The sequence below is a fragment of the Cydia strobilella genome, chromosome 25, assembly GCF_947568885.1.
Source record: "Cydia strobilella chromosome 25, ilCydStro3.1, whole genome shotgun sequence".
NCBI lineage: Eukaryota > Metazoa > Arthropoda > Insecta > Lepidoptera > Tortricidae > Cydia > Cydia strobilella.
In genome coordinates, this window is record NC_086065.1 from 1,910,432 (window position 1) to 1,936,859 (window position 26,428).

The 26,428-nt window shown below is 40.7% G+C and overlaps 2 protein-coding genes across 2 annotated transcripts in view; both read left to right on the forward strand.

The window, feature by feature from the left end:
• LOC134752816 (probable chitinase 2) overlaps positions 1-26,428 on the forward strand; it is a 483,068-nt gene that overhangs the window by 83,611 nt on the left and 373,029 nt on the right. The gene's annotated exons all lie outside the window — the stretch shown is intronic.
• Positions 541-25,857, forward strand: LOC134752940 (angiotensin-converting enzyme-like). The gene is made up of 17 exons (XM_063688716.1): positions 541-874; positions 6,055-6,131; positions 6,735-6,954; positions 7,726-7,845; positions 8,555-8,774; positions 10,373-10,455; positions 11,555-11,663; positions 11,861-11,975; positions 12,613-12,765; positions 17,030-17,154; positions 17,846-17,930; positions 19,139-19,232; positions 20,885-20,959; positions 22,057-22,131; positions 24,627-24,760; positions 25,176-25,274; positions 25,660-25,857. The coding sequence occupies exons 1-17, from the start codon at positions 803-805 to the stop codon at positions 25,838-25,840; spliced, it is 2,037 nt and encodes a 678-aa protein (XP_063544786.1). The 5' UTR covers positions 541-802; the 3' UTR covers positions 25,841-25,857.

The following is a 26,428-nucleotide window of genomic DNA, read 5'->3' on the forward strand; positions in this document are numbered from 1 at the left end:
CCTCCAGTGGTGAAGGCCGGATTCGAACCGGCGTCTTTAGCTAACGCCATGAACCCCTAGGCCACCCCGCCACGGCGGTACCCGTCCCAATCTTAAATATGGATAAATGATTTTTTTATTTGCATTAATTATTTTTATATAATTTTGTCCCATGTTCTTTCCCTGATATGCGTTAAAATTATAAATAACAAACGACGCCCTCTATACCAGAGTAGGCCAAAACTAGTGGCGCCATCTGATCGAGAATCAAATTTTCATGATTTTCGAGGCACGTTTTTTCCTTAGGCTGTATCCATCTATTACGAAGTTATATCTATCTTTGACGAAACTAATGAGATTTTTTTCGCAATTTTGGTAATATTTGTTTAGTGTTCCACAACAAAATTACCCTGTATAAACTCTTTCATTCATAACGCTGTATAAAAATATTAAAAAAAGGTCTAAGTATATATACAAAAATCTCCATGTCTTAAGACTCGTCCGCCGCCGTATTCGCTCCCCGCCACTCCCTCGTGCTCACCAAACCATGTAGAAAACAAAAGCAACGGAAATATGCCTCCAGTCGACGACAAGAAATAATGCGAGACAGTTTTCTAACCAAAAAACCCGTTACGAAAACTCATCCGCTCCAAAACTTGGCTGAACGCGCGAAAATCATAGCCCGCGACGAAAATTAAAAAGTTAAACTGTCAAATTTGCCGCGCGCGCTCGATTAAAGTTTTAAATTTAGTTGATGAACATAAATGATTTATGAACGAAAGTTGTTGTTAATGTTATAATTTGTGAATTAAGTTTTTTAATCATGGATGGCAGAGTGGTGTTGCTTTTTGCTTTCTGCACATGGCATGCGACTGCACAGGAGAACTTTAGGATGGTGAGCATAGAGAAATTTATCTAGATTAAAAAGTTAATGCGTTTCTTTACACATGAGAAGTTTATTTCCACGCACAGGATATTGTAGATCAATTTCAAGTATTTTTAATAATGTACAAAGTTAACGAATAAATGAAAGTAATATGTTATAATTATAACTATTACTTTAAATATTATAAAAATAGCTTATTGCGTAATAAGAACCTCAAAAACCGGCCAAGTGAGAGTCGTTGTTGCGCTCTTAGGATTCTACCATCACACAATTTTTACACACTTTTATTTAGCTTCACTGCGTATATACCTTTGTATATATATATATATATATATATACAAAGGTATATACTTCCCGGTATCTGATTCAGTTGAAATTTGGAGTACTATCGTAATTCCGGTGACAATACAATAATACGTAACTGGTGACCGAAGAACTGGCGGCTTTCTCGCACAACGTATCAGCATTGCGATTTGCGATACAGCGGGGAAATGCATGGCTGCATCCTTGGTACAATGCCTCAAGGGCCTATTTTAGATTTAAGCTAGTTATTAATTTCGTTTACGTAGTACCACTGTATATATCTTGTATGTAAATAAATTTATAATACATCTCTTGTATAGATAAAAAAAATATATGCTAACATGGAGGTGTTCTGATGATGCAGTTGGTAGGTAGCCAAAGGAACTCGTTGATGGAAAAACACAAACACATCAAGTTTAGGCTCATTAGAAAGGTCTCAAGAAGTACTCGATAGACATGCAAATGAGAAGAAGTACAGTCAGCAATAAAAGTGTGTCACAAAAAAATTTTTTTGACTTACTATTTACAATGTTTTTATTTATTTATCTATTTAAATTTTATTACCTAAAACACAATACTAAGTACAAATGGAGGACTTAATGCCTTAAGGCAGTAGGTAACGGCAACGTATTATTAATGTATTATTTGCTTTCCTTATCTATGACTATTTATTAGTTGTTATGCACAAACTTTTCCCACAGAGTGCCTACTAAAGGTTACTTATTCTGTGCTAATAAAATGGTCTAAGGTGCTAAAGGGCTGGCTTCGGATCGACCAAGGTGGAGACAACTTCATCACGCTGCACCGACAGCCCAGCTCTTACATTTAATAAATATGATATTCATCAGGATGTTTTTATACGAATATTTTAAAGGAATGTTTGTAACTAGTTGTGCAATAAATAAGTAATGATTGAGTAATTAATCATCCATAATCAGTGTAATCGTTGTAAGTTCGACCACTTAAATCTGATTGGCAATGGCAGTTTCAATTCACTTTTCTAAGACTCCGCTGTCTGTCTGTCCGTCTGTCACCAGGCTGTATCTCATGAACCGTGATAGCTAGACAGTAGAAATTTTCACAAATGATGTATTTCTGTTGCCGCTATAACAACAAATACTAAAAACAGAATAAAATTAATATTTAAGTGGGGCTCCCATACAACAAACGTGATTTTTTTGCCGTCTTTTTCGTAATGGTACAGACGCACTTACAATCCCTCTGGTGTTGCGGGTGTCCATGGGCGGCGGTAATCGCTTACCATCAGGTGATCCGTCTGCTCGTTTGCCTCCTATATCATAAAAAAACCCTTCGTGTGCGAGTCCGACTCGCACTTGGCCGGTTTTTTCTATACGTTCAAGTATGTACCTACTTAATATTCTTCGCCAAAAGGTACCATGGCCTCTTATAATAACAATAACGCTTTAAGTCACGGTCCTAGGCCTACTAAATGTCACACGACACTGTTTTCAACAATTTCAACCTTCACGGTGTACGGTCATAGATTCACGAAACACTTGACCAGTATTACTTGCACTTTACATTCTTAAAGCCCATTCCAGAGTCCAGACGGGACAATTTTTCGTCAATCTGCTTAAATTGTCCATTTGGGCCATGTTTATAATTTAGAGGGCTCAAATATTACCATAAATCTAAAATTGGTAAATAAATTGGAAATTGCATGACGCCAATTACATTTCTGATCAAATCGGTCGATTTAATAATTAATGCAAATAAAAAAAAGCAAATATGCAGCCATTGACACCGGCTGCATGTTTGAGCCGTTTGGTGTGGAGACGCTTGGGCCGTGGGGTCAAGGCGCGCACAGTATATATAAGGAGTTGGCCAAGCGCCTAATAGACGCAACGGGTGACCGGAAGGCTGGAGCATACCTCGCCCAACGCATCGGCGTTGCCGTTCAGCGCGGCGCGGACGGCACAGACCTGGGGCCAATTTTTTATTTATAGGACTTTTTAGGTAGTTTTAGTTTAGTTTGTTTAGTTCGTAGTTTAATTTATTTGTTAGTTTTTATTTGTTTTTAGGTTTATAGGTTAATTTTAATAATAGTTTATAAGTTTTGTTATTATTTAATAATAAAAAAAAACATTTACCCATATATGGTTACCTACGTGACAGGCTACGCCTAGTGTAGGAACCGGTACAACCGTCATTGTAAATGCATAAATGTTCATAAATTGTCCCTTAGTTTTAAGACCAGTTAATTTTGTTTCTGCCTAATTCTTTGTGTACAATAAATTATTTTTACTTTACTTTTTTTACTTTATATAATTACATGTTATTGATACGCGTCACGTCCCCAAAAAAGTAGATCTCTTTGTGAAATGTCCCTTAGAGAAGTTAGAGACCAAACATAAACTGGTCGAACAGTGAAACGGATAGAGGTGAATAGAAGTAAGTTGACCGACTTGCCAAATTGCGTAGCTGAATTAAATATGTAAAAACCTTGCGCAGTCACGACATGTCTTCATTTTTAACCGAGTGTAAAATAAATATGAAATATCATTTTATACATAGTGGGCCCGAATAATAGGACAGACTTAATTATTAAAAATTTCAATGGATATTGGTGTGAGAACAAAATGTCTTCATAAAGCGATTATATGGGGCATTTTCTATGAAAAGGAACCTTATTGTCGATGGCGCTTACGCCGCGCATAACAGCGCCGCGCGGCATTGTATTTATATCGGAGCATCGTTAATAATGGCGTAAGCGCCGTCGACAATAAGGTCCCTTTTTATAGAAAATACCACATATTATATTGAAACGGCAAAATAGCGGTTATATATAAAGCGCTGGTGGCGCTTTTCGTTGAATAAAAACATTGCGAGGAAACCGGACCAATCCCAATAAGGCCTAGTTTACCCTCTGGGTTGAAATGGAAGGTCAGATGGCAGTCGCTTTCTTAAAAACTAGTGCCCACGCCAATTCCTGGGATTAGTTGCCAAGCGGACCCCGGCTTCCATGAGCCGTGGCAAAATGCCGGCACAACGCGAGGAAGATGATGATGACGATATGAAATGGCAAAATATTTGCTTTTTAGGGTTCCGTGCCCAAAGGGTAAAAACGGGACCCTATTACTAAGACTCCGCTGTCCGTCTGTCTGTCACCAGGCTGTATTTCATAAACCGTTATAGCTAGACAGTTGAAATTTTCACAGATGATGTTATTTCTGTTGCCGCTATAAAAACAAATACTAAAAAGTACGGAATCCTCGGTGGGCAAGTCCGACTCGCACTTGGCCGGTTTTTTTATTGTTCATATCATGGTTTGGCCTAGATCCATTTAGTCCTTTACAAATCATGTCAGCAAGGTCGGCAACTCAATTACGTTATAATAAAGGCGTCATCGTCATTTCTTTAATTCGCTTCCTGTCATTTAAGATCATAGCGTGACTGAAACGACAATAAGTGAGCAAGTGCGCATGTTCGACATTGTTTTTAGGGTTCCGTACCTCGAAAGGAAAAAACGGAACCCTTATAGGATCACTTTGTTCTCCGTCCGTCTGTCTTTCAAGACCCTTTTTCTCAGGAACGCGTGGAGGTATCAAGCTGGATTTTATATCAAATACTCAGGTCTACTGTCCCTTGGAGCTGTGAAGAAATCAAACTTCTAAGCCAACGCAATCAAAAGATACAACCGTTTATGCCGCAAATTTCCGCAAATTTTCGACACTCGCAAGGGAATCAAAACCTATAAAGTACTCGTACTTCCCGTGAATTCAGAATCTTAAAATTTGGTACGAAGCAACGTCTTATAGCACAGATAAAGGAAAAATTGCGAAAACAATAAATTTAACGATAAAAAAAAATTGATACGGAACTCTCGGTGCGCGAGCCCAAGGCGATGCGGTCAAAAGAATAGGGTCGTTATAATACGAAACTTGCTCAAAACCAATTCCAGCATTGCGATTCAGCGAGGAAATGCTGCCAGCATCTTCCGGCACTATGCCTCAGGGGAGTCAGGGGCATCTTTAGATTTAGATGTTTAGTTTCTAATTAGGTTTAGTTTTATAACTGAATATTACTGTTTATTATATGTTAAAAAGATTAGATTACCTGTATATCTATTTTGTAGGAAATTTTATACAAATTATTTAATTTTTACTACTAAGAGTGTCCTACCTCCAGTGTCAGTTTGACGTGATATTTTTGGGACACTCTGTATATCTATTTTGTAGGTTATTGTATATAGTAGATTATTTACGTAGAAGACTATTTTTTGCTATGGGATACCGTTATATTTACGAAGACGAACATATAATAAACAGTAATATTTTGTTATAAAACTAAACCTAATTAGAAACTGTCGCTAGATAACAAAATTCATAGATTCTGCTTTAATCATCTGTAAAAATGCATAAGGCCTAATGATGATGATGATGATGATGAATTAGAAACTAAAAATCTAAATCTAAAGATGAGGCATAGTGCCGAAGATGCTGGCAGCATTTCCTCGCTGAATCGCAAATTTATCCTTCGTTTGGTGGCCTATTAAATAAAATGGCCCTGGCCTGACAAGCACTTGTTTGTGTCTTGTGTCTGAATCTGTCATAGATTTGCATAACAGGATGAGAAACAATAATTATTGTCTTTATCATTAGTTATGCTCCGGCGCATATTAAAGGCATTTCACACTTTCATCACGTGTATCACGTTTTAGATTGTTGTTGGCGGCAACAGAAATACATCATCTGTGAAAATTTCAACTGTCTAGCTACCCCGGTTCATGAGATACAGCCTGGTGACAGACAGACGGACAGTGGAGTCTTAGTAATAGGGTTTTTACCCTTTGGGTACGGAACCCTAAAAACAGTTTGCATTCCGATATGTTGTTAAAACAAACCAAATACAATTATATGTTTCAGGGGTCAAACAGCAATACAGCAGAGGCCCAGCAGTTCCTAAGAGAATACGATCGAGAAGCGTCAGGGATGTGCTACAGGTAACAATTTCTGCTATTTTTATATTAACCCGAGTATGGATATGTCCACGTTTAAAACCCCTTTTATGTGAGGCCCTTCAAAAATATTCTTGAACCAGAATTTCCAATCCTTTTGTTTTTCTGAGCTGAGTCAAAACTTACTACCGCTGCGGTACCGCGCAACCAAATGTTGGAATAATATACCACCACCAATTCGTCAATTTTCAAAATAAAATATCGACTTCAACTTCTTAACCAACAAAAGCAACAATGCAATGGAGTGAGGAAAGTGCGACTTTTCTCACTCCAGGGAGTGAAGAAATTGCGACTTTCCTAACTCCAGGGAGTGAAACAAAGTAGCTTTTTAATTTAGTGAAGGCCATGAACTGCCACTTCATACTTTGATATTTTTTTTTCTCTGAATTATTCTGTGTAATTCGAAATATATTTTAACCTTTAATATGTTCTCACTACTGAGGTGAAAAATTATGTGTGCAACACGAGAGCAAAGTTATTTTACATCTCGTGTTTTTGAATCTTTCGCTTTCTCGGGACTCAAAATAAACACTCGCAAGAAAAACCAACTTTCCTCTCTTGTTGCACAAATAACTATTTATATTTCAGAGTAACAATATCCCAATGGAAGTTCGTCACGAACATAACGGAGATGAACCGCCGGCGGATGCTCGAAGAGTTGGCCATCAGCTCCAAGTTCGAACGGCTTTCGTGGAGGAAGGCTGCAGCCTTTGATGGAAGTCGACTGCCGGATGCTCAGGGCAGGCGGCAGTTAAGCAAGATAGTGCAGAGTAGTAGAGCTGCACTTCCAGATGATAAGTTTGCTGAGGTAATCTTGACGGCCTAAAGTAATGTTTCTTAAGAGCGTTTTCACATTGTCCAATCGGATGTCGGAACGAAGTAAAATGTAAGATATATATTTCTCAGTATTTATTTTTGCATTTAATAAATCATTATTACTAAAATGCGATAAATAACGCAAAAAAGGCGCACTTAATGCCATTGGCACTCTTCTGCAGCTGTTTTTGTCATAGGCGCCTTCCGACATCCGATATCGGAAATTTAGCCATGTCGGAGTCCCCCGAAGGCTGTCGGACATGGTGAATAATTTCTACTGCTAGAGAAAGGCCTCGAAATGGAATTTGTTGCGCGTTATCATCCGTCGGTCTTCTTTGTCCAGTGGGATAATGAGGACAGAGAGATCACATTAGACAAAATAAAATTCGCCAAATATATCAACATGGTTGACAGGTACTTTTTACAATCTTTCAACAAGGATCAAGCCTTTCAGTCTCTATTTTTCAACTAGCAAATTTAGTTTATAGTAAAAAAATCTAATGTTACCCCTCCGTCTTCAGTTGACGGTATTTAGAAATGTTACAGGTTTCCTATATTCGGTTCTCTTACCTTGTTAAATGAGCTCAAATATAGTGTTCATCATACTTCATTCTGAATTTCTAATACCTGTTCCAGATTCAATAGTTAATTTCTTAACCTGGTCCAGTTTCAACAGTTAATTTCTGATACCTGGTCCAGATTCAAAAATTAATTTCTGATACCTGGTCCAGATTCAACAATTAATTTCTTATACCTGGTCCAGATTCAACAGTTAATCGCGGAGATGAAGGAGATCTACAACTCGGCCAAGATCTGTCCTTACGGGCAGAAACCTTACGATCCCCACGTGCCTAAGATACAGTACCCCAGCACAGGATACCAGGTAATTTTATACCCTCCTAAGTCCCTCCGATGTCCTTATGAAAGAACAAAATCGAATTAATTTTTGAACTAGAATGGAATAAAAGGTCCCAAATTCAAAACATAACTGGGACTTAGGAGGATGCCTCTAGCATCTGCCCGCCATTTCTTTTTCTTATTATGTACTTTCATACTGAATTGCGTCTATTGAATTTCAGGAAAAATGTATTCTCTGTGTGTTCCCAGATTGAAACTATTCGTCAAATATCATTGAAATTCGTTCATTCAGTTTATTTATCTGTATTTGAGCTTTTTTTGTTTGAAAGGGTAAGCTAAACGTAAAACGCTAACCCAACCTAACCTAACCTATCTATAGGATAACCTGAGGAAAATCCTGAAAAGTTAACGGTTTCAGAATTATGACTAATGACAATCATTACATTATAACTTTTAACAATTAAGTATGTCAAACAAAGGGACCCCAGTAGTAGATTATGGTATTAAAACTGTTTTATAAAGTTATTTATTATTCTTAGGCCAGGATTACACTTGTAAGTTTTACTTACGTAAGTAGGGACAAAGCTATTTGCTAGAATGAGATAACGATATTCATATCTCATTCTGTAGTATAGCTGTGTCCCTACTTACGTAAGTAAAACTTACAAGTGTAATCCTGGCCCTGGCCTTATTTAATCAATACTTACAGCAAACACGGACTTTTTTGGTTACAGGATCAAATGACATCCTCATACAACCAACCGTACAACGAAGAAACCCCCTCCTACTGCGACATGCAGCTAGACCCTGAGATATCCCGGATCCTGGCGCATTCCCGGATCGAATCGGAACTGCTGTACGTGTGGAGGAGCTTCCGGGACAAAACCGGACCGAAGCTGAAGAACCGGTTCATGAGATACGTGCAGTTGGCTAACCAGGCTGCGACAGCTACAGGTCAGTATATCTCTCTTTCTCTGTCTCTCGCTCTCTCCTCTCATCTGCCATGTATCTATCTCACACAGTCATCTATCTCTATTGTTGTATTTCCCTTACTTTCATTTACTTTCCCTTTTCCTTTTTTATCTATCCCATTCATCCTCTATCTCTACCTCTCTCTCTCTCTATCCCATCCCCCTCTCTATCTCTCTCTCTCTCATTCTGTCTCCTTATAATATTTCTAATATCTTTCACCGCTGCTATTGTATCTTTATATTTCTGTCACCAACTCTCTTCCCCTATCTCTCTAACACTCTCTCTCTCTCTCGCTCATTCGCCATCTCGCTCTGTATATCCCGAACCCAAAATTCCCGGATTGTATCGGAACTGCTGTACGCGTGGAGGAGCTTCCGGGACAAAACCGGACCGAAGCTGAAGAACCGGTTCATGAGGTACGTGCAGTTGGCTAACCAGGCTGCGATAGCTACAGGTCTCTCTCATCTCTCTCTTTCTCTTACTCTCTGAGTCACGTTTGCTCTGTCTACAACAACAACAACAACAAACCACACCTTTAATATGAGAACTACAACTTTGTTATACTGGATAATACAGAAATGGATTACTTACTTACTTCACTGAAGGATGTTGGCCTCCAACACAAGAGAGCGCCACTCTGCCCTATCCTGCGCCACTTCACGCCAGTTGGGTATTCCGAGGGCGGACAGGTCTTTTAGGGCTTCGTCACTCCAGCGGTATCTGGGACGCCCGACGGACGCTTTCCGCGCGGGCGCCCCACATACGCTCTTCTCACAGCACGATCCTCTCCCATCCTCTCCAGGCACAGATTAATAAATAGTTACTACGTAACAGATACATCATTCTCATACAAAAGCTAAAATACCTACGCTATAATAGCCTACAAAATCTTAATAATAATACCTGCTGCTCAGGACGAGAAGAAATGTACCATAAGTACGCGCACAAAGAGTCGAGACTGCCTTGCTCGCCGTGCGAGTCACGTGCCAACGCGTCATCGTAAGAATGCGCTAGGGTTGTACTGTTACTTATGTTATTATTGTAATAAAACGAATGTTGCGAATCAACCATATTTTTTATTAGTCAATCAAATATTTAAAAACAACAAATAATTACCTGACTCAAAAAACTACTTTATTTACGATTTACCTACTTATGTTCAAAGAAATAAATGGTGACAAAATTCATAAAGATAGATTTAAAATACTACTCGGTAAATACGACAAATTTTTCTTTGTTTTTTGACTTTTACACCCATCTACTGCACAATAATTACGTGGTTTCGGCATTTCGAAGCGTAGGCGCGGGAAACGTGCGGTGCGAGCGCTTAGGCGGGCGTTCAGCGGCCCTCTGTCGGTTGTATCGTCGACGATACGCCGAGCGGTAGGCATATAGCGCGTGGCCTTGAGCGAGTGAAGGAGGCCTGCTCCAGGTGACCAAGACAGCAGAGTCGTGTGGCTTTGATCTCGCCAATTATATTGAAATGGATTAGTTAGTTTATTAGAAAGCACAGTTAATGAGGTGACATAGGACCAAACAACAGCCAGCTTTTTAAAAGATAACAATATATACTTTTTCAGGATACAGAGACGCTGGTGAGCAGATGAGAACAGCCTACGACGATCCATCTTTCAGAGCCAGCGTAGAAGAAACATACAATCAGGTATACTTTTCTACTCCTTTCCCTCCTATGTAGCTAATGCATGCGGTTTTTATTTGTATGAAATTTTGGTTATTAACCGGTTTTTCCATACAATTAAAAACCGGTTTGCATTCCCTACTCCTATTCATATTATAGTTTGTCAAAGGACTGTCTCTTTTCAAACATAGACTGAGAGAATTATACTATCTTTGTCTTACACTAGTACTAGCACCCAAAAGAAAAGGATGAGTATAGTTTTTTTTTTGTTCTTATTTACTGACTATTTAGTTTGACCAACTATAACACTTTCTCAGTTAGGTATAATTATACATCCTACTACTCGGGATTCGCTTTCCACGTCACTAAAGGGGCCCACTGATTACCAGTCCTCCGGACGATATCAGCCTGTCAGTTAAAACAAAAAGTTGACAGTTCCGAACAACTGACAGGCGGATATCGTCCGGCGGACTAGTAATCAGTGGGCCCCTTAAACTGTGGAATGAACTGTCGCTCGCGGTATTTCCGGATCGATACTTTCAAACCTTCAAGATAACCGTCCTGTCCCATCTTAAATGCCAGCTACGTACTTACAACTCCACCAGTGACGCTGGTGTCTTAGCAAAGCAAAGTCTCATCATTCGCTTGCCCTTGTCCCATTCACTTGGGGTCGGCGCAGTCTTTTTCTTTCATACCTCTCTGTCACCCGTCATCTCATCATTCACTTGTGTTCGTTTCATATCATCTCTCACACAGTCCATCCACCTTTTCCTCGGTTTTCCTCTCCTCGCACCTCCCTCCACATTCATTCTTAATACCTTTCTCGTCACATGACTTCCATCCCTCCGCATCACATGCCCGTACCACGCTAGGCGATTTGCCCTTACTCTTTCTGTTATGGGTGCAACTTTCAGGCTACTGGGGGAGGGGGGGGGGGGGGCAGAGGGGGCAAGGGCCCCCGGCGCCATCCAAGGGGCGGCGCCAAAATGGGCAACAGGCAGCAGCAGGGAAACTTTTGTCAGTCGTCAGGGGGCGCAAATTTGGTGACTGCCCCGGGCGCCATATTCTCTAGCTACGCCCTGAATACACTTAGTCTATAGGAAAATATTATTATACGTTACAGGTGGCGCCACTGTACAAGCAGCTTTTCACATACGTGCGCAGACGACTGGTGCAGAGATATGGGGAGACCACCGTGCGATCTGATGGACCTATACCTTCACATCTATTAGGTAAATAATAATACCTCCATGTAAAACACTTCCACCTTAGATTGTACAACAAGGGCATAAAGTGATCCATTTTTATCCGAGGCAATTTGTTGGTTCGAGCGCAGCGAGGACCAATATAGTCGAGGAGGATAAAAATGGACATTTATTTTAATATACCTGAATAGGAATTTATATAATTAAATGTTTATGTCTTCCAGGCAACATGTGGGCGCAAAATTGGAAGTCCATCATGGACCTGGTGATGCCGTTTCCACAATCTCCCAACATTGATGTAACAGCTGAGATGCTGAGACAGGGCTTCACTCCGTTAAGGTTCGCTAAATGTGTCGTTCTCAAGCAGAAGGTACGACATTGTCGCTAACCATAAGGGTGAAATTTGCTTGCATCTCTATTCGAATAACCTGTCAGAGCGTCCTTGTGGTAAGCGACAATGTGGTACCTTTTACTTAAGAACGACATTGGCATTAGCTACTTTCATAGAGAATTCACTATTAGCAAAGATAATTAAGAAGACAGAGTGCTCACGTCATACATCGGTTTTGTTACCAAAAAAACTATTACAAAGATAGATACAGCCGTAACTCCGTAATAGATGGATACAGTCTAAAGAAAAAACGTGCCTCGAAAATCAAGAACATTTGATTTTCGAACAGATGGCGCCACTACCTGTGGCCTACTCTCGAATAGATGGCGTTGACGGTTTCATTTGTTATTTAACAATTTTAACGCATATCAGTGTAAGAACATGGGTCAAAATCATATAAAACTAATTAATGCAAATAAAAAAAAACATCTATCCATATATAAATACATTTTATGGTATTTTTATATTTTTATACATCTTCATTTTTAGTTTTGATCGTGTGTCGATAGATGGCAGTGAATTTACTGTGGCTACAAAATTTACTATGACAGTACCGCTCTATCCTATTATATCCTCTGATTACAGGATGTTCCAAATGGCCGAAGAGTTCTACACTTCGATGGGACTCAAACCCGCACCTCCTGAATTCTGGCGCGGATCTATGCTGGTGCGACCGCCACAAAGAAGTGTTCAGTGCACCGCCAGTGCTTGGGACTTTTGCAACAGGATAGACTACCGGTGAGTGGCAAATAACCACACAGACTAAGGTAACTAACGTGGATAAAGTGACTAATGTGACTAAAGTGATCAAGGTTACTAAAGTGATCAAGGTTACTAAAGTGACTAAGGTAACTAAAGTGACAGGTTAAGATAAAGAGGCTGGGCGAGACTCAAACCCGCACCTCCTGAATTCTGTCGCGTATCTATATGCTGGTGCGACCGCCACAAAGAAGTGTCCAGTGCACCGCCAGTGCTTGGGACTTTTGCAACAGGATAGACTACCGGTGAGTGGCAAATAACCACACAGACTAAGGTAACTAACGTGGATAAAGTGACTAGTGTGACTAAAGTGATCAAGGTTACTAAAGTGACTAAGGTAACTAAAGTGACAGGTTAAGATAAAGAGGCTGGGCGAGACTCAAACCCGCACCTCCTGAATTCTGTCGCGGATCTACGAGTATATGCTGGTGCGACCGCCACAAAGATGTGTTCAGTGCACCGCCAGTGCTTGGGACTTTTGCAACAGGACAGACTACCGGTGAGTGGCAAATAACCACACAGACTAAGGTAACTAACGTGGCTGAAGTGACTAATGTGACTAAAGTGATCAAGGTTACTAAAGTGACTAAGGTTACTAAAGTGACTAAGGTAACTAAAGTGACAGGCTAAAATAAAGAGGCAGGTCGAGACTCAAACCCGCACCTCCTGAATTCGGTCGCGGATCTATGCTGGTGCGACCGCCACAAAGAAGTGTCCAGTGCACCGCCAGTGCTTGGGACTTTTGCAACAGGATAGACTACCGGTGAGTGGCAAATAACCACACAGACTAAGGTAACTAACGTGGATAAAGTGACTAAAGTGATCAAGGTTACTAAAGTGACTAAGGTAACTAAAGTGACAGGTTAAGATAAAGAGGCTGGGCGAGACTCAAACCCGCACCTCCTGAATTCGGTCGCGGATCTATGCTGGTGCGACTGCCACAAAGAAGTGTTCAGTGCACCGCCAGTGCTTGGGACTTTTGCAACAGGATAGACTACCGGTGAGTGGCAAATAACCACACAGACTAAGGTAACTAACGTGGATAAAGTGACTAAAGTGATCAAGGTTACTAAAGTGACTAAGGTAACTAAAGTGACAGGTTAAGATAAAGAGGCTGGGCGAGACTCAAACCCGCACCTCCTGAATTCTGTCACGGATCTACGAGTATATGCTGGTGCGACCGCCACAAAGATGTGTTCAGTGCACCGCCAGTGCTTGGGACTTTTGCAACAGGATAGACTACCGGTGAGTGGCAAATAACCACACAGACTAAGGTAACTAACGTGGATAAAGTGACTAATGTGACTAAAGTGATCAAGGTTACTAAAGTGACTAAGGTAACTAAAGTGACAGGTTAAGATAAAGAGGCTGGGCGAGACTCAAACCCGCACCTCCTGAATTCCGTCGCGGATCTACGAGTATATGCTGGTGCGACCGCCACAAAGATGTGTTCAGTGCACCGCCAGTGCTTGGGACTTTTGCAACAGGATAGACTACCGGTGAGTGGCAAATAACCACACAGACTAAGGCAACTAACGTTGATAAAGTGACTAATGTGACTAGTGATCAAGGTTACTAAAGTGACTAAGGTAACTAAAGTGACAGGTTAAGATAAAGAGGCTGGGCGAGACTCAAACCCGCACCTCCTGAATTCGGTCGCGGATCTATGCTGGTGCGACTGCCACAAAGAAGTGTTCAGTGCACCGCCAGTGCTTGGGACTTTTGCAACAGGATAGACTACCGGTGAGTGGCAAATAACCACACAGACTAAGGTAACTAACGTGGATAAAGTGACTAATGTGACTAAAGTGATCAAGGTTACTAAAGTGACTAAGGTTACTAAAGTGACAGGCTAAGATAAAGAGGCTGGGCGAGACTCAAACCCGCACCTCCTGAATTCTGGCGCGGATCGATGCTGGTGCGACCGCCACAAAGAAGTGTCCAGTGCACCGCCAGTGCTTGGGACTTTTGCAACAGGATAGACTACCGGTGAGTGGCAAATAACCACACAGACTAAGGTAACTAACGTGGATAAAGTGACTAATGTGACTAAAGTGATCAAGGTTACTAAAGTGATCAAGGTTACTAAAGTGACTAAGGTAACTAAAGCGACAGGTTAAGATAAAGAGGCTGGGCGAGACTCAAACCCGCACCTCCTGAATTCTGGCGCGGATCGATGCTGGTGCGACCGCCACAAAGAAGTGTCCAGTGCACCGCCAGTGCTTGGGACTTTTGCAACAGGATAGACTACCGGTGAGTGGCAAATAACCACACAGACTAAGGTAACTAACGTGGATAAAGTGACTAATGTGACTAAAGTGATCAAGGTTACTAAAGTGACTAAGGTAACTAAAGTGACAGGCTAAAATAAAGAGGCAGGTCGAGACTCAAACCCGCACCTCCTGAATTCGGTCGCGGATCTATGCTGGTGCGACTGCCACAAAGAAGTGTTCAGTGCACCGCCAGTGCTTGGGACTTTTGCAACAGGATAGACTACCGGTGAGTGGCAAATAACCACACAGACTAAGGTAACTAACGTGGATAAAGTGACTAATGTGACTAAAGTGATCAAGGTTACTAAAGTGACTAAGGTTACTAAAGTGACAGGCTAAGATAAAGAGGCTGGGCGAGACTCAAACCCGCACCTCCTGAATTCCGTCGCGGATCTACGAGTATATGCTGGTGCGACCGCCACAAATATGTGTTCAGTGCACTGCCAGTGCTTGGGACTTTTGCAACAGGATAGACTACCGGTGAGTGGCAAATAACCACACAGACTAAGGTAACTAACGTGGATAAAGTGACTAATGTGACTAAAGTGATCAATGTTACTAAAGTGACTAAGGTAACTAAAGTGACAGGTTAAGATAAAGAGGCTGGGCGAGACTCAAACCCGCACCTCCTGAATTCTGGCGCGGATCGATGCTGGTGCGACCGCCACAAAGAAGTGTCCAGTGCACCGCCAGTGCTTGGGACTTTTGCAACAGGATAGACTACCGGTGAGTGGCAAATAACCACACAGACTAAGGTAACTAACGTGGATAAAGTGACTAATGTGACTAAAGTGATCAAGGTTACTAAAGTGACTAAGGTAACTAAAGTGACAGGCTAAAATAAAGAGGCAGGTCGAGACTCAAACCCGCACCTCCTGAATTCGGTCGCGGATCTATGCTGGTGCGACTGCCACAAAGAAGTGTTCAGTGCACCGCCAGTGCTTGGGACTTTTGCAACAGGATAGACTACCGGTGAGTGGCAAATAACCACACAGACTAAGGTAACTAACGTGGATAAAGTGACTAATGTGACTAAAGTGATCAAGGTTACTGAAGTGACTAAGGTTACTAAAGTGACAGGCTAAGATAAAGAGGCTGGGCGAGACTCAAACCCGCACCTCCTGAATTCCGTCGCGGATCTACGAGTATATGCTGGTGCGACCGCCACAAAGATGTGTTCAGTGCACTGCCAGTGCTTGGGACTTTTGCAACAGGATAGACTACCGGTGAGTGGCAAATAACCACACAGACTAAGGTAACTAACGTGGATAAAGTGACTAATGTGACTAAAGTGATCAAGGTTACTAAAGTGACTAAGGTAACTAAAGTGACAGGTTAAGATAAAGAGGCTGGGCAAGACTCAAACCCGCACCTCCTGAATTCCGTCGCGGATCTACGAGTATATGCTGGTGCGACCGCCACAAAGATGTGTTCAGTGCACCGCCAGTGCTTGGGACTTTTGCAACAGGATAGACTACCGGTGAGTGGCAAATAACCACACAGACTAAGGTAACTAACGTGGCTGACTGAAGTGACTAATGTGACTAAAGTGATCAAGGTTACTAAAGTGACTAAGGTTACTAAAGTGACAGGCTAAAATAAAGAGGCAGGTCGAGTCTCAAACCCGCACCTCCTGAATTCTGTTGCGGATCTATGCTGGTGCGACTGCCTCAAAGAAGTGTTCAGTGCACCGCTAGTGCTTGGGACTTTTGCAACAGGATACCTACTAAGTTAAAATGACTAATGTCTAAATTACCCATAAGTATCATGTCTAAAGTGACTAAAGAGTCTAAAATTATTAAGGTGACTAAAGCCATTAAAGCGACTAAAGTGATTTAATTGACTGAGATAACTAAAGTGACTAAGGCGAAGAGACCTCTCCGATTCGCTTCAGCTACTTGCTACATTTACGAGACATGATAAAAATAATTTAAATGAATAATCATTTTTCTTCACTTTTTTGATTACAGCATCAAACAATGTACGGAGGTAACCATGCAAGACCTGATCTCCACTCACCACGAGATGGCACACATTCAATACTACCTTCAGTACGCCGATCAGCCGCAACTGTTCAGAGATGGGGCAAATCCTGGTATGTCACACTAAAAATCGTGTTTCATAAAATTACCGCGCTGTGTTATAAATATTTTATGACAAACTTAGTTTCCTTTCAATGATTCCTTTTTTATCATTTTTTTTAAATAAATACGCCGGTCTCTCGTTTTATCCAAATTTCTGTCTGATTCTGACTATGCAAACTTTACTAGAGACTAGACTTATATCAAAGATAGATATAACTCCTAGATGGATACAGTCTAAGGAAAAAACGTGCCTCGAAAACCACGAAAATTTGATTCTCGATCAGATGGCGCCACTACCTTTGGCCTACTCTCGTATAGAGGGCGTTGACGGTTTCGTTTGTTATTTAACAATTTTAACGCATATCAGTGAAAGAACATGGGTCAAAATCATAAAAATAATTAATGCAAATAAAAAAAGTCATTTATCCATATTTAAATACATTTTATCGTATTTTTATAAATCTTCATTTTTAGTTTTAAAGTGTGTCGACAGATGGCAGTGAATTTACTGGGGTTACAAAATTTACTATGACAGTACCGCTCTATCCTATTATATCCTCTTTGCTTATATTAAAAATAAATCGTTTTGATGTTTCATAAAGAGCTGATTCGATTGGTTTGATTGGTGATTTGGTTGGACCTCTGCAAACAAGTTTGGGGGGGTCAGTTATCTCTGCAGCTTACTGTACATGCTTGTTCCAGCTTTCCACGAGGCGGTGGCCAACGCAGCGACACTCTCCGTGTTCAACTTGCCTCACTTGCAACGTGTCGGACTATACCAGAATAAGTGAGACAATTCTATTTTTACTCATCATCTTCCTCGCGTTGTCCCGGCATTTTTTGCCACGGCTCATGGCGCCTGGGGTCCGCTTGGCAACTAATCCCAAGAATTGGCGTAGGCAATAGTTTTTACGAAAGCGACTGCCATCTGACCTTCCAACCCAGAGGGTAACTAGGCCTTATTGGGATTAGTCCGGTTTCCTCACGATGTTTTCCTTCACCGAAAAGCGACTGGTAAATATCAAATGATATTTCGTACATAAGTTCCGAAACTACGCTCCAGAACTAGAGTTGCAGATGTAGGCGTGAAAACCGCTAAGCTTAAGTGGGACTGGGCGGGACATGTCTGTCGCATGCACCCGGAAAGGTGGGCCAAAATGGTTACTGAGTGGGACCCACGGAGCACCATAGACGGTGCAGGCCGGGGTTCAGGGAGACCAAAAAGGAGATGGCGGGACGACTTGGACGCATTCTACCCCAAATGGTGGGAAAATGCCGATGACAGGGTCGAGTGGAGAAAACGAGGGGAGGCCTTTGCCCAGCAGTGGGACACCAAAGTAGGCTAATAAAAATAAAAAGAAGTTCCGAAAAACTCATTGGTACGAGCCGGGGTTTGAACACGCGACCTCCGGATTGCAAGTCGCACGCTCTTACCGCTAGGCCACCAGCGCTTTGGCAGGAAATTTGGCAACTTTGAAACTTCTTGTTCTTCTTCTTTGGCCAACCCTCTTCCCAGCTCATCTGGGGTCGGGTCTCCTTGTACGTTTGCGCCAGAGAGCTCTGTTCTGGGTTGTCTGCGTAGTTAGGCTGTCCTGGTTCATCTCTTTTTGTATTTTGGTACACCAAGTAGCGGGGGGTCTACCTCGTCCTCTGGGTCGGTTTGGTATGTTCAGGACCTTTTTGACTACATTGTCATCTTCTCGCCTGGAAATGTGTCCGAACCAGCGTAGTCGGCTTTCCTTTATTTTTTCAGCTATGGGAGCTACTTTAAAGGATCCCCTCACGTGTTCGTTGCGAACTTTGTCCAGACGTGACACTCCACCCGCCCATCTAAGCATATTCATTTCGCTCGTATGTAGTTGTTGCTCGTGTACTGCTTTAGTAGCCCGGCATCTTCTTGAAACTTCTTGTTACAATGCTAAATTCTAGATGGATTTTGGCACTTTTTTGCCTACAGTTGTTTTGTATTTTACTTAATTAATGTAATGTCCACAGGTCCCACGACCCCTATGAAGTGAGCATGAATTTCTTGATGACCATGGCTTTAGAAAAAGTTGCGTATCTACCCTTCGCATTTATGGTGGACCAGGTAAACTTTACAAATTACCAGTATAAAAAAATATGAATAATGTGACGTTTTCAACCAAAAGGTACCACATTGTCGATTGTTGATAAGGTTGATTTCTAATTGAAGCTATATGGAAATAGCGCCTTACTGACAAGCGACAATAAGTACCCTTTTGGTTGAAAATGGCACAATTGATTGTATAAGTGAGAAAAAAACTGGCCAAGTGCGAGTCTGACTCGCGCACGAAGGGTTCTGTTCGATTACGCAAAAAACGGCAAAAAAATTACGTTTGTTGTATGGGAGCCCCACTTAAATTGTATTTTATTCTGTTTTTAGTATTTGTTGTTATAGCGGCAACCGAAATATATCATCTGTGAAAATTTCAACTGTCTAGCTATCACGGTTCATGAGATACAACCTGGTGACAGACGGACAGACAGACAGCGAAGTCTTAGTAATAGGGTCCCGTTTTTACCCTTTGGGTACGGAACCCTAAACATCGTGCCCCTGAGTTTGACCGCTGAAGTATATGACGATGTACGGCCACAGAATAAATAATAGCACTACCGTACAGAAAGGAAACTTCCTACAGAACCGAAGTTTGACAGCGGTTCAGGGTCGAATCATGCTATCCCTTTCTAATATCACTAAAAATTTTCAACGAACTAGACGAGCATATAAAGACAGCTTAAAATGTGCAAATATTTAGTAAGAAACTTAAAAACTATCTTATGTGTAGGCCCTTTTACAGCCTAGATGAATATTATGCAAAAAAAATTGATTAAATTTATTTTATCCATCCAATTCAATTAATAAGATTTAATGTAATCCTTTTATTGACATTGAACAATATACCGGGTATTAAATTCTGGACTTAATTGACATCTTACAACTAAATTGACATTTGTTTTTATTTGTACAATTAATCTTAGCAATCTAATTATTTTTTAATTGTCTGTAATGTGTTTCTTCTAGGACTCCTTTTTGTTTGTTTGTCTGTTTATTTATTTTATTTTTTATGATTTTATTGTTAATTATGTGCATGATTAGTGCTAATGTAACATGTTATTACTGTTTTTGCATGGCTTATGTCGATATTTGCAAATAAAGATGAATACTGAATACTGAATATATGGCAGTGTCCCTTTCGGTTATTTAGGGTTGTCAAAATTCAAGTTATTATCTTATCTGTGGTCGTGCACGCAAAGGGACTTCAAGTTGTGCCAACTCTAATAATTGCTCGGAGCAATGCTGAGCCGAACGGAGCCGGTTTTGCCCGAAGCGAGGAGTTTCGCACCCCTGGTACGGCGCCATATCGTCGCTATACTTACTCAACCTCATATCTGCTACAATCATTTGATGGAAATGTCGCTTTTCTTTCATTCGGAATACGGGTGTTTTTGTCATCAAATGAGCGTTGAGTTAGTATAGCGGCGATATGTTTTCTCTCTACTGGATTGCCAAACTTCAACTTTTGACAATCAGACATATATTTCTCTGCATACGCGGTCAAATTCGGAGCACGATTTTTGGAACGAAGTTCCTTATCGGACGGACTTGGCGGATTAGTGGAATGGTGCAAGTGGGCCTTAGACTTTCTACAAAATCAACAACAATATGGTACTTATCAGTAATATTCGTAGTTGTGCGGAAATAACTCGTTTTTTTTGCAGTGGCGCTGGTCGGTGTTCGAAAACGGTGTGCAAAATATGAATTCAAAATGGTGGCAAATGAAACTACGGTATCAGGTAGGTTAAGCCTCTTAGCCACTAAACTCGACATTGAATCCCGATTTATTTTTCAATGAGTAGTTATTTACTAAAATAAATGGCATATACGAAATAAAAACCGGCCAAGTGCGAGTCGGACACGCGCACCGAGGGTTCCGTACTTTTTAGTATTTGTTGTTATAGCGGCAACAGAAATACATCATCTGTGATAATTTCAACTGTCTAGATATCACGGTTCATGAGATACAGCCTGGTGACAGACAGACGGACAGCGGAGTCTTAGTAATAGGGTCCCGTTTTTACCCTTTGGGTACGGAACCCTAAAAACCGGCCAAGTACGAATCGGACTCGCGCACGAAGGGTTCCGTACCATTACGCAAAAAAGGCCAAAAATCACGTTTATTGTATGGGAGCCCCACTTAAGTATTAAAATTATTTTGTTTTTAGTATTTGTTGTTATAGCGGCAACAGAAATACATCATCTGTGAAAATTTCAACTGTCTAACTATCACGGTTCATGAGATACAGCCTGGTGACAGACAGACAGACGGACGGACAGCGGAGTCTTAACCCTTTAGGTACGGAACCCTAAAAAGTGACCAAGGCCTGAGTGCCCAAGGCTGGAATCGAACCTGCAGCGTATTCTGCATTCGCGTCAGATGCCTAAGACAGCACTAAGTAGTTTTGTCTTCATATAACTCCTCTCGAGTGGCAGGCGTACATAGGCTACGGTGACTGCTTACCATCAGGCGGGCCGTATGCTTATTTGCCACCGACGTAGTGTATAACAAAGGGTCTCTATTGTTTCCCATATATAGTTTTAAGTCATAATGTATTGTATGTCCACATTTTCGTTAGTCATAATTTGGTTTTTCTCAGAAACGCGTAACTTTTCAAGATTGCCATAAAACAAACCTAATCTAACCTATGTATAGGATAACCTGAGGAAAATCCTGAAAAGTTAACGGTTTCCGAATTATGACTAATTAATATGACAATCATTACATTATGACTTTCAATAATTATGTCAAACAAAGGACCCCAAAAAGAAAACGTAGACATGACACCTAATGCTTGCACCGGGATAAAATCCTTGTCTTTTTTTTTCATTTCAGGGCGTGGTTCCGCCAATATCAAGGTCAGAAGCAGATTTCGACCCAGGATCTAAATATCACATCATATCAGATCAAGTAAGTCAAGTTTATACACCCGTGTGCGGAGTGCGTGGTGTGGGAACTAAAAGCGAGCGCTTGACGTGGCAAATTTTTTTTAACCTTCGTAGTCCACATTTTTAAAAGGTGTAACAAAAATAGTGCGAATCCTTTTAAGGACATATTCGGTATCGTGATAGGAATAAGTAGAAGAAAAAATTTTTTGACGCGAAAATTTTTTTTTATGGGGTAGGTTATCCAAGTCGGCCTCCCTCCATAATACAAAGGCCAAAATTTTTTTGCATCAAAAAATGTTTTCTTCTACTTTTTCCTAATCAGGATTCCCTTTGGTCCGTTTTCATAATCAGGACACGATACCGAATATGCCCTCAAACGGATCCCCACTGTTTTTGTTACATTCTGTATATATTAAACAATAACAAAACAAGCCAAGGACATTGAGATGCTGGAGAAGGTCCAACGGAGTTTCACGAAACTGCCAAGGCAACTTAAAAACAAGCCATATGAGGAGAGACTAAAGGAACTGAAACTCACTACCCTAAAGCACCGCAGAGAACGCGGAGACCTAATAGAGAGTTACAAAATACTACCTGGGCACTATGACCTCAAGGATTTTCAAGAGATGTTCAAGCGCAACAACAGCGATCGTCTGAGAGGTCATCACTTAAAGCTAGAAAGGCATTGGTCTCACAGTAACCCTTACAAACACTTTCTGAGCAACCGAGTAGTAAGGGCTTGGAACAAACTCCCGGGAGACGTAGTTTCAGCACAAAATGTGAACCAGTTTAAAAATAAATTAGACAAGCATAACACTACATCTAATACTCGTTCATGATATATATCTTTATGATTACTGGATACAGGCCATATCAGTTGCCATAACTGCCTGCCTGCTTATTAAATAATAATAATAAAATAATAATAATAATTAAATGATCCCATAGCCGCTACGCGAGCGCCACTGTCACGGACACAGCCAGGGACGAACTTTTGATCACCTATTCGATTTCATTAGTAGAATTTGCCCTAACATTAGTAACATCATAGAGTAACTTATACTAGAGCGGTACTGTCATAGTAAATTTTGTAACCACAGTAAATTCACTGCCATCTATCGACATACTTTAAAACTAAAAATAAAGATTTATAAAAATACGATAAAATGTATTTAAATGTGGATAAATGATTTTTTTTTACTGCATTAATTATTTTTATGATTTTGACCCATGTTCTTTCACTGATATGCGTTAAAATTGTTAAATAACAAACGAAACCGTCAACGCCATCTATACGACAGTAGGCCAAAGCTAGTAGCGCCCTCTGATCGAGAGTCAAATTTTCTTGATTTTCGAGGCACGTTTTTTCCTTAGACTGTATCCATCTATTACGGAGTTATATCTATCTTTGGTAACATTAAGTGCCAGTTGCACCATCCGCACTTGACAGACCGATCAACGTCACCCGGCGCGCCGCGGCGGTTTACTATGAAACTTTACATACAATAAAATTTAGCGAACTCTTTAACGATGACGAACAGTTGGTGCAACCGACCCGTAATGTATATCCTACAACTAATATTAGATGCGCGTTTTCTAAAATAAATATTGAAAACCTGATTCTGACAGATCCTGGTGTTTTTGAGTTCTATAAAATCATAATCACTAGCTTGTTCAATTCTGATTATAAAAAAAAATGTCCCAAAAATTTGTATGAAAATTGTACGTTCCACTACGTCAAGCACATACAAGTGAAAGAAATCACACTAAAACGTGAAGTGATGGACTTTAAATTTTGGGACATCTCTTTTTAATGGCAGGATGGAGAATGCTGTCGATTCTGAGTAGAATGAGCCCAAGAATGTCCAGATTTGAAAGAATCGGGTTTTCAATAATATTGTCTTCGGTTACCTTGATCAAAGATAGATATAACTCCGTAATAGATGGATACAGTCTAAGGAAAAAACGTGCCTCGAAAATCACAAAAATTTGATTCTCGATCAGATGGCGCCACTAGTTTTGGCCTACTCTCGTATAGGGGGCGTTGACTGTTTCGTTTGTTATTTATCATTTTAACGCATACCAGTGAAAGAACATGGGTCAAAATCATATAAAAATAGTTAATGCAAATAAAAAAAACATTTATCCATATTTAAATACATTTTATCGTATTTTTATAAATATTTATTTTTAATTTTAAAGTGTGTCAACAGATGGCAGTGAATTTACTGGGGTTACAAAATTTACTATGACAGTACCGCTTTAGTATAAGTTACTCTATGCTTTGATACTGGTGGTAGAGTAAAGCCATCTTCCTTATTAAAGTTTGGATATTTCTTAATCTCAATGGCCTCGCGCAGCATTTTGAGTATGTATGTATCTGGGTGGGTTCGAAACGTCGGGATGTATTACAAATTCAATATACGCGATATAATCCGTTTACATAGTTTTATTTCAGGTATTCAATATTTATTTTAGAAAACGCCCAGATACAAGTTGTATATTTTTTGTCTACAGGAATACATCAAATACTTCCTGGCCACGATACTAGAGTTCCAGATCTTCGAGCAACTATGCGTGGCCGCCGGACATTCGGGACATTTACACGAATGTGACGTGTACAGGAGCAGGGAGGCCGGCCGAGTACTCAGGTAAGTACAGTTATATATTACTAGCTTATGCCCGCGACTTCGTCTGCGTGGAATCAGTAACAGCAGCTAGAGTAAGTTTAGCGCCTGGATAAAGTGTAATAGCAATCATTCAATTTGAGCATAAGCTTAATTGCTTGACATCAATTATCAGGCAATTCATTAAATCTCTCAATTTCACCCCCCTTTTCACTCTCTTTAGGGATGATTTCCGACATAAAAACTATCCTATGTCCTTCCCCGGGACTCAAACTATCTCTATGCTAAATTTCAACTAAATCGGTTCAGCTGTTTAAGCCTGAACAGGTAACACACAGACAGACAGACTTTCGCATTTATTTATAATATTAGTATGGATTGGGCTCGATTCTGGATATGACGGTTTTCGTCGTCCATAATGTCATTTTTTCGTCACTAGTGAGCTGATGCAGCCTGGAGCCTCAAAGCCAACTTCAGACATCATCAGAGCCATGACGAGAGGGAAGACCAACAGGATATCGCCTGAGTCTTTAGTCAAGTAAGGTCTACACTTTTTCAAAAAACAAGGAAAGTACTAAAGGTGGACTTATTCATACACTAATGGGGTTGCCGGTCGAAGTGTTTAGCAGATGGCGCCAGAATAGCTTGCCCTGTCAATGCCTAGAATTGTGTCAAATTTTTGTTTTTTTAATGCCCTGGATGCCAGCCGTTTAAGCCAAATCTCATAGAAAAAGGGGCAAGCTACGATGGCGCCATCTCTGCAAACCTTTGACAGTTGCCAACTCCATTAGCCTGTGGTTGTCAAAAGTTGACATTTGATGATTTGTTATCATAAAAAATATGGCGCCGCCGCCGTTTTTTCAGACTTTTCCTATCTTATACAATCAATGATACTCTACCTATACCAATGGTTCTTTCCACAGGTACTTCCGCCCGCTAGAGCTGTGGCTGCGGGTTCAAAACCGGGACGAGCCTCTCATTGGCTGGAGCTCCAACTATCACGACGTTGCTCTCTTCGCACCTTTACGAGACGCCGCAGAACGCACCGGGGCGTCATGGAATGTGTTAATGTTGCTCGTGGTTATATTATGTTTCTTTAAATAAAACCTGTTTGGGTTAAATACTATATTTTTATTTGCCTCTAAATACCTCGTGGTAGGGTACCCAAGAAGGGTTTTTTGTAGTTACCCGAGCGTGTACCTATTAATTTAGTGTGACATCCGTGAAAACATTACACTTTGGAAACTGCGTAGGTAGGTAGGTTAGGTACTGCGTAGGTAGGTAGGTTAGGTTCGTTAGGTAGCTTCAGATGCCTGAAGTGCAAATCGCCCAGATATAGGATCGCGTCTAGTTAAGTTGCGAAGGAAATTTTTTTAGGGTTCCGTACCCAAAGGGTAAAAACGGGACCCTGTTACTAAGACTCCGCTGTCTGTCTGTCGGGTTCAGTACAATTATCTATAAAAACGGCAAAAAATCACGTTTGTTGTATGGGAGCCCCACTTAAGTATTTATTTTATTGTGTTTTTAGTATTTGTTGTTATATAGCGGCAACAAAAATACATCATCTGTGAAAATTTCAACTGTCTAGCTATCACGGTTCATGGTGACACACGGACAGACATTCATCATTGCCTGTCTTATAACCTTGATCAAGTGATATAGGTACCTACTGAAGGTACCTATATCATAACA

Coding starts and splice junctions, on each gene's coding strand:
- LOC134752940 (XM_063688716.1), top strand. CDS start 803: ATGGATGGCAGAGTGGTGTTGCTTTTTGCTTTCTGCACATGGCATGCG. Junction 11,976..12,612: donor CAGGGCTTCACTCCGTTAAG/GTTCGCTAAATG, acceptor CTCTGATTACAG/GATGTTCCAAATGGCCGAAG. Junction 17,931..19,138: donor GTCGGACTATACCAGAATAA/GTGAGACAATTC, acceptor TAATGTCCACAG/GTCCCACGACCCCTATGAAG.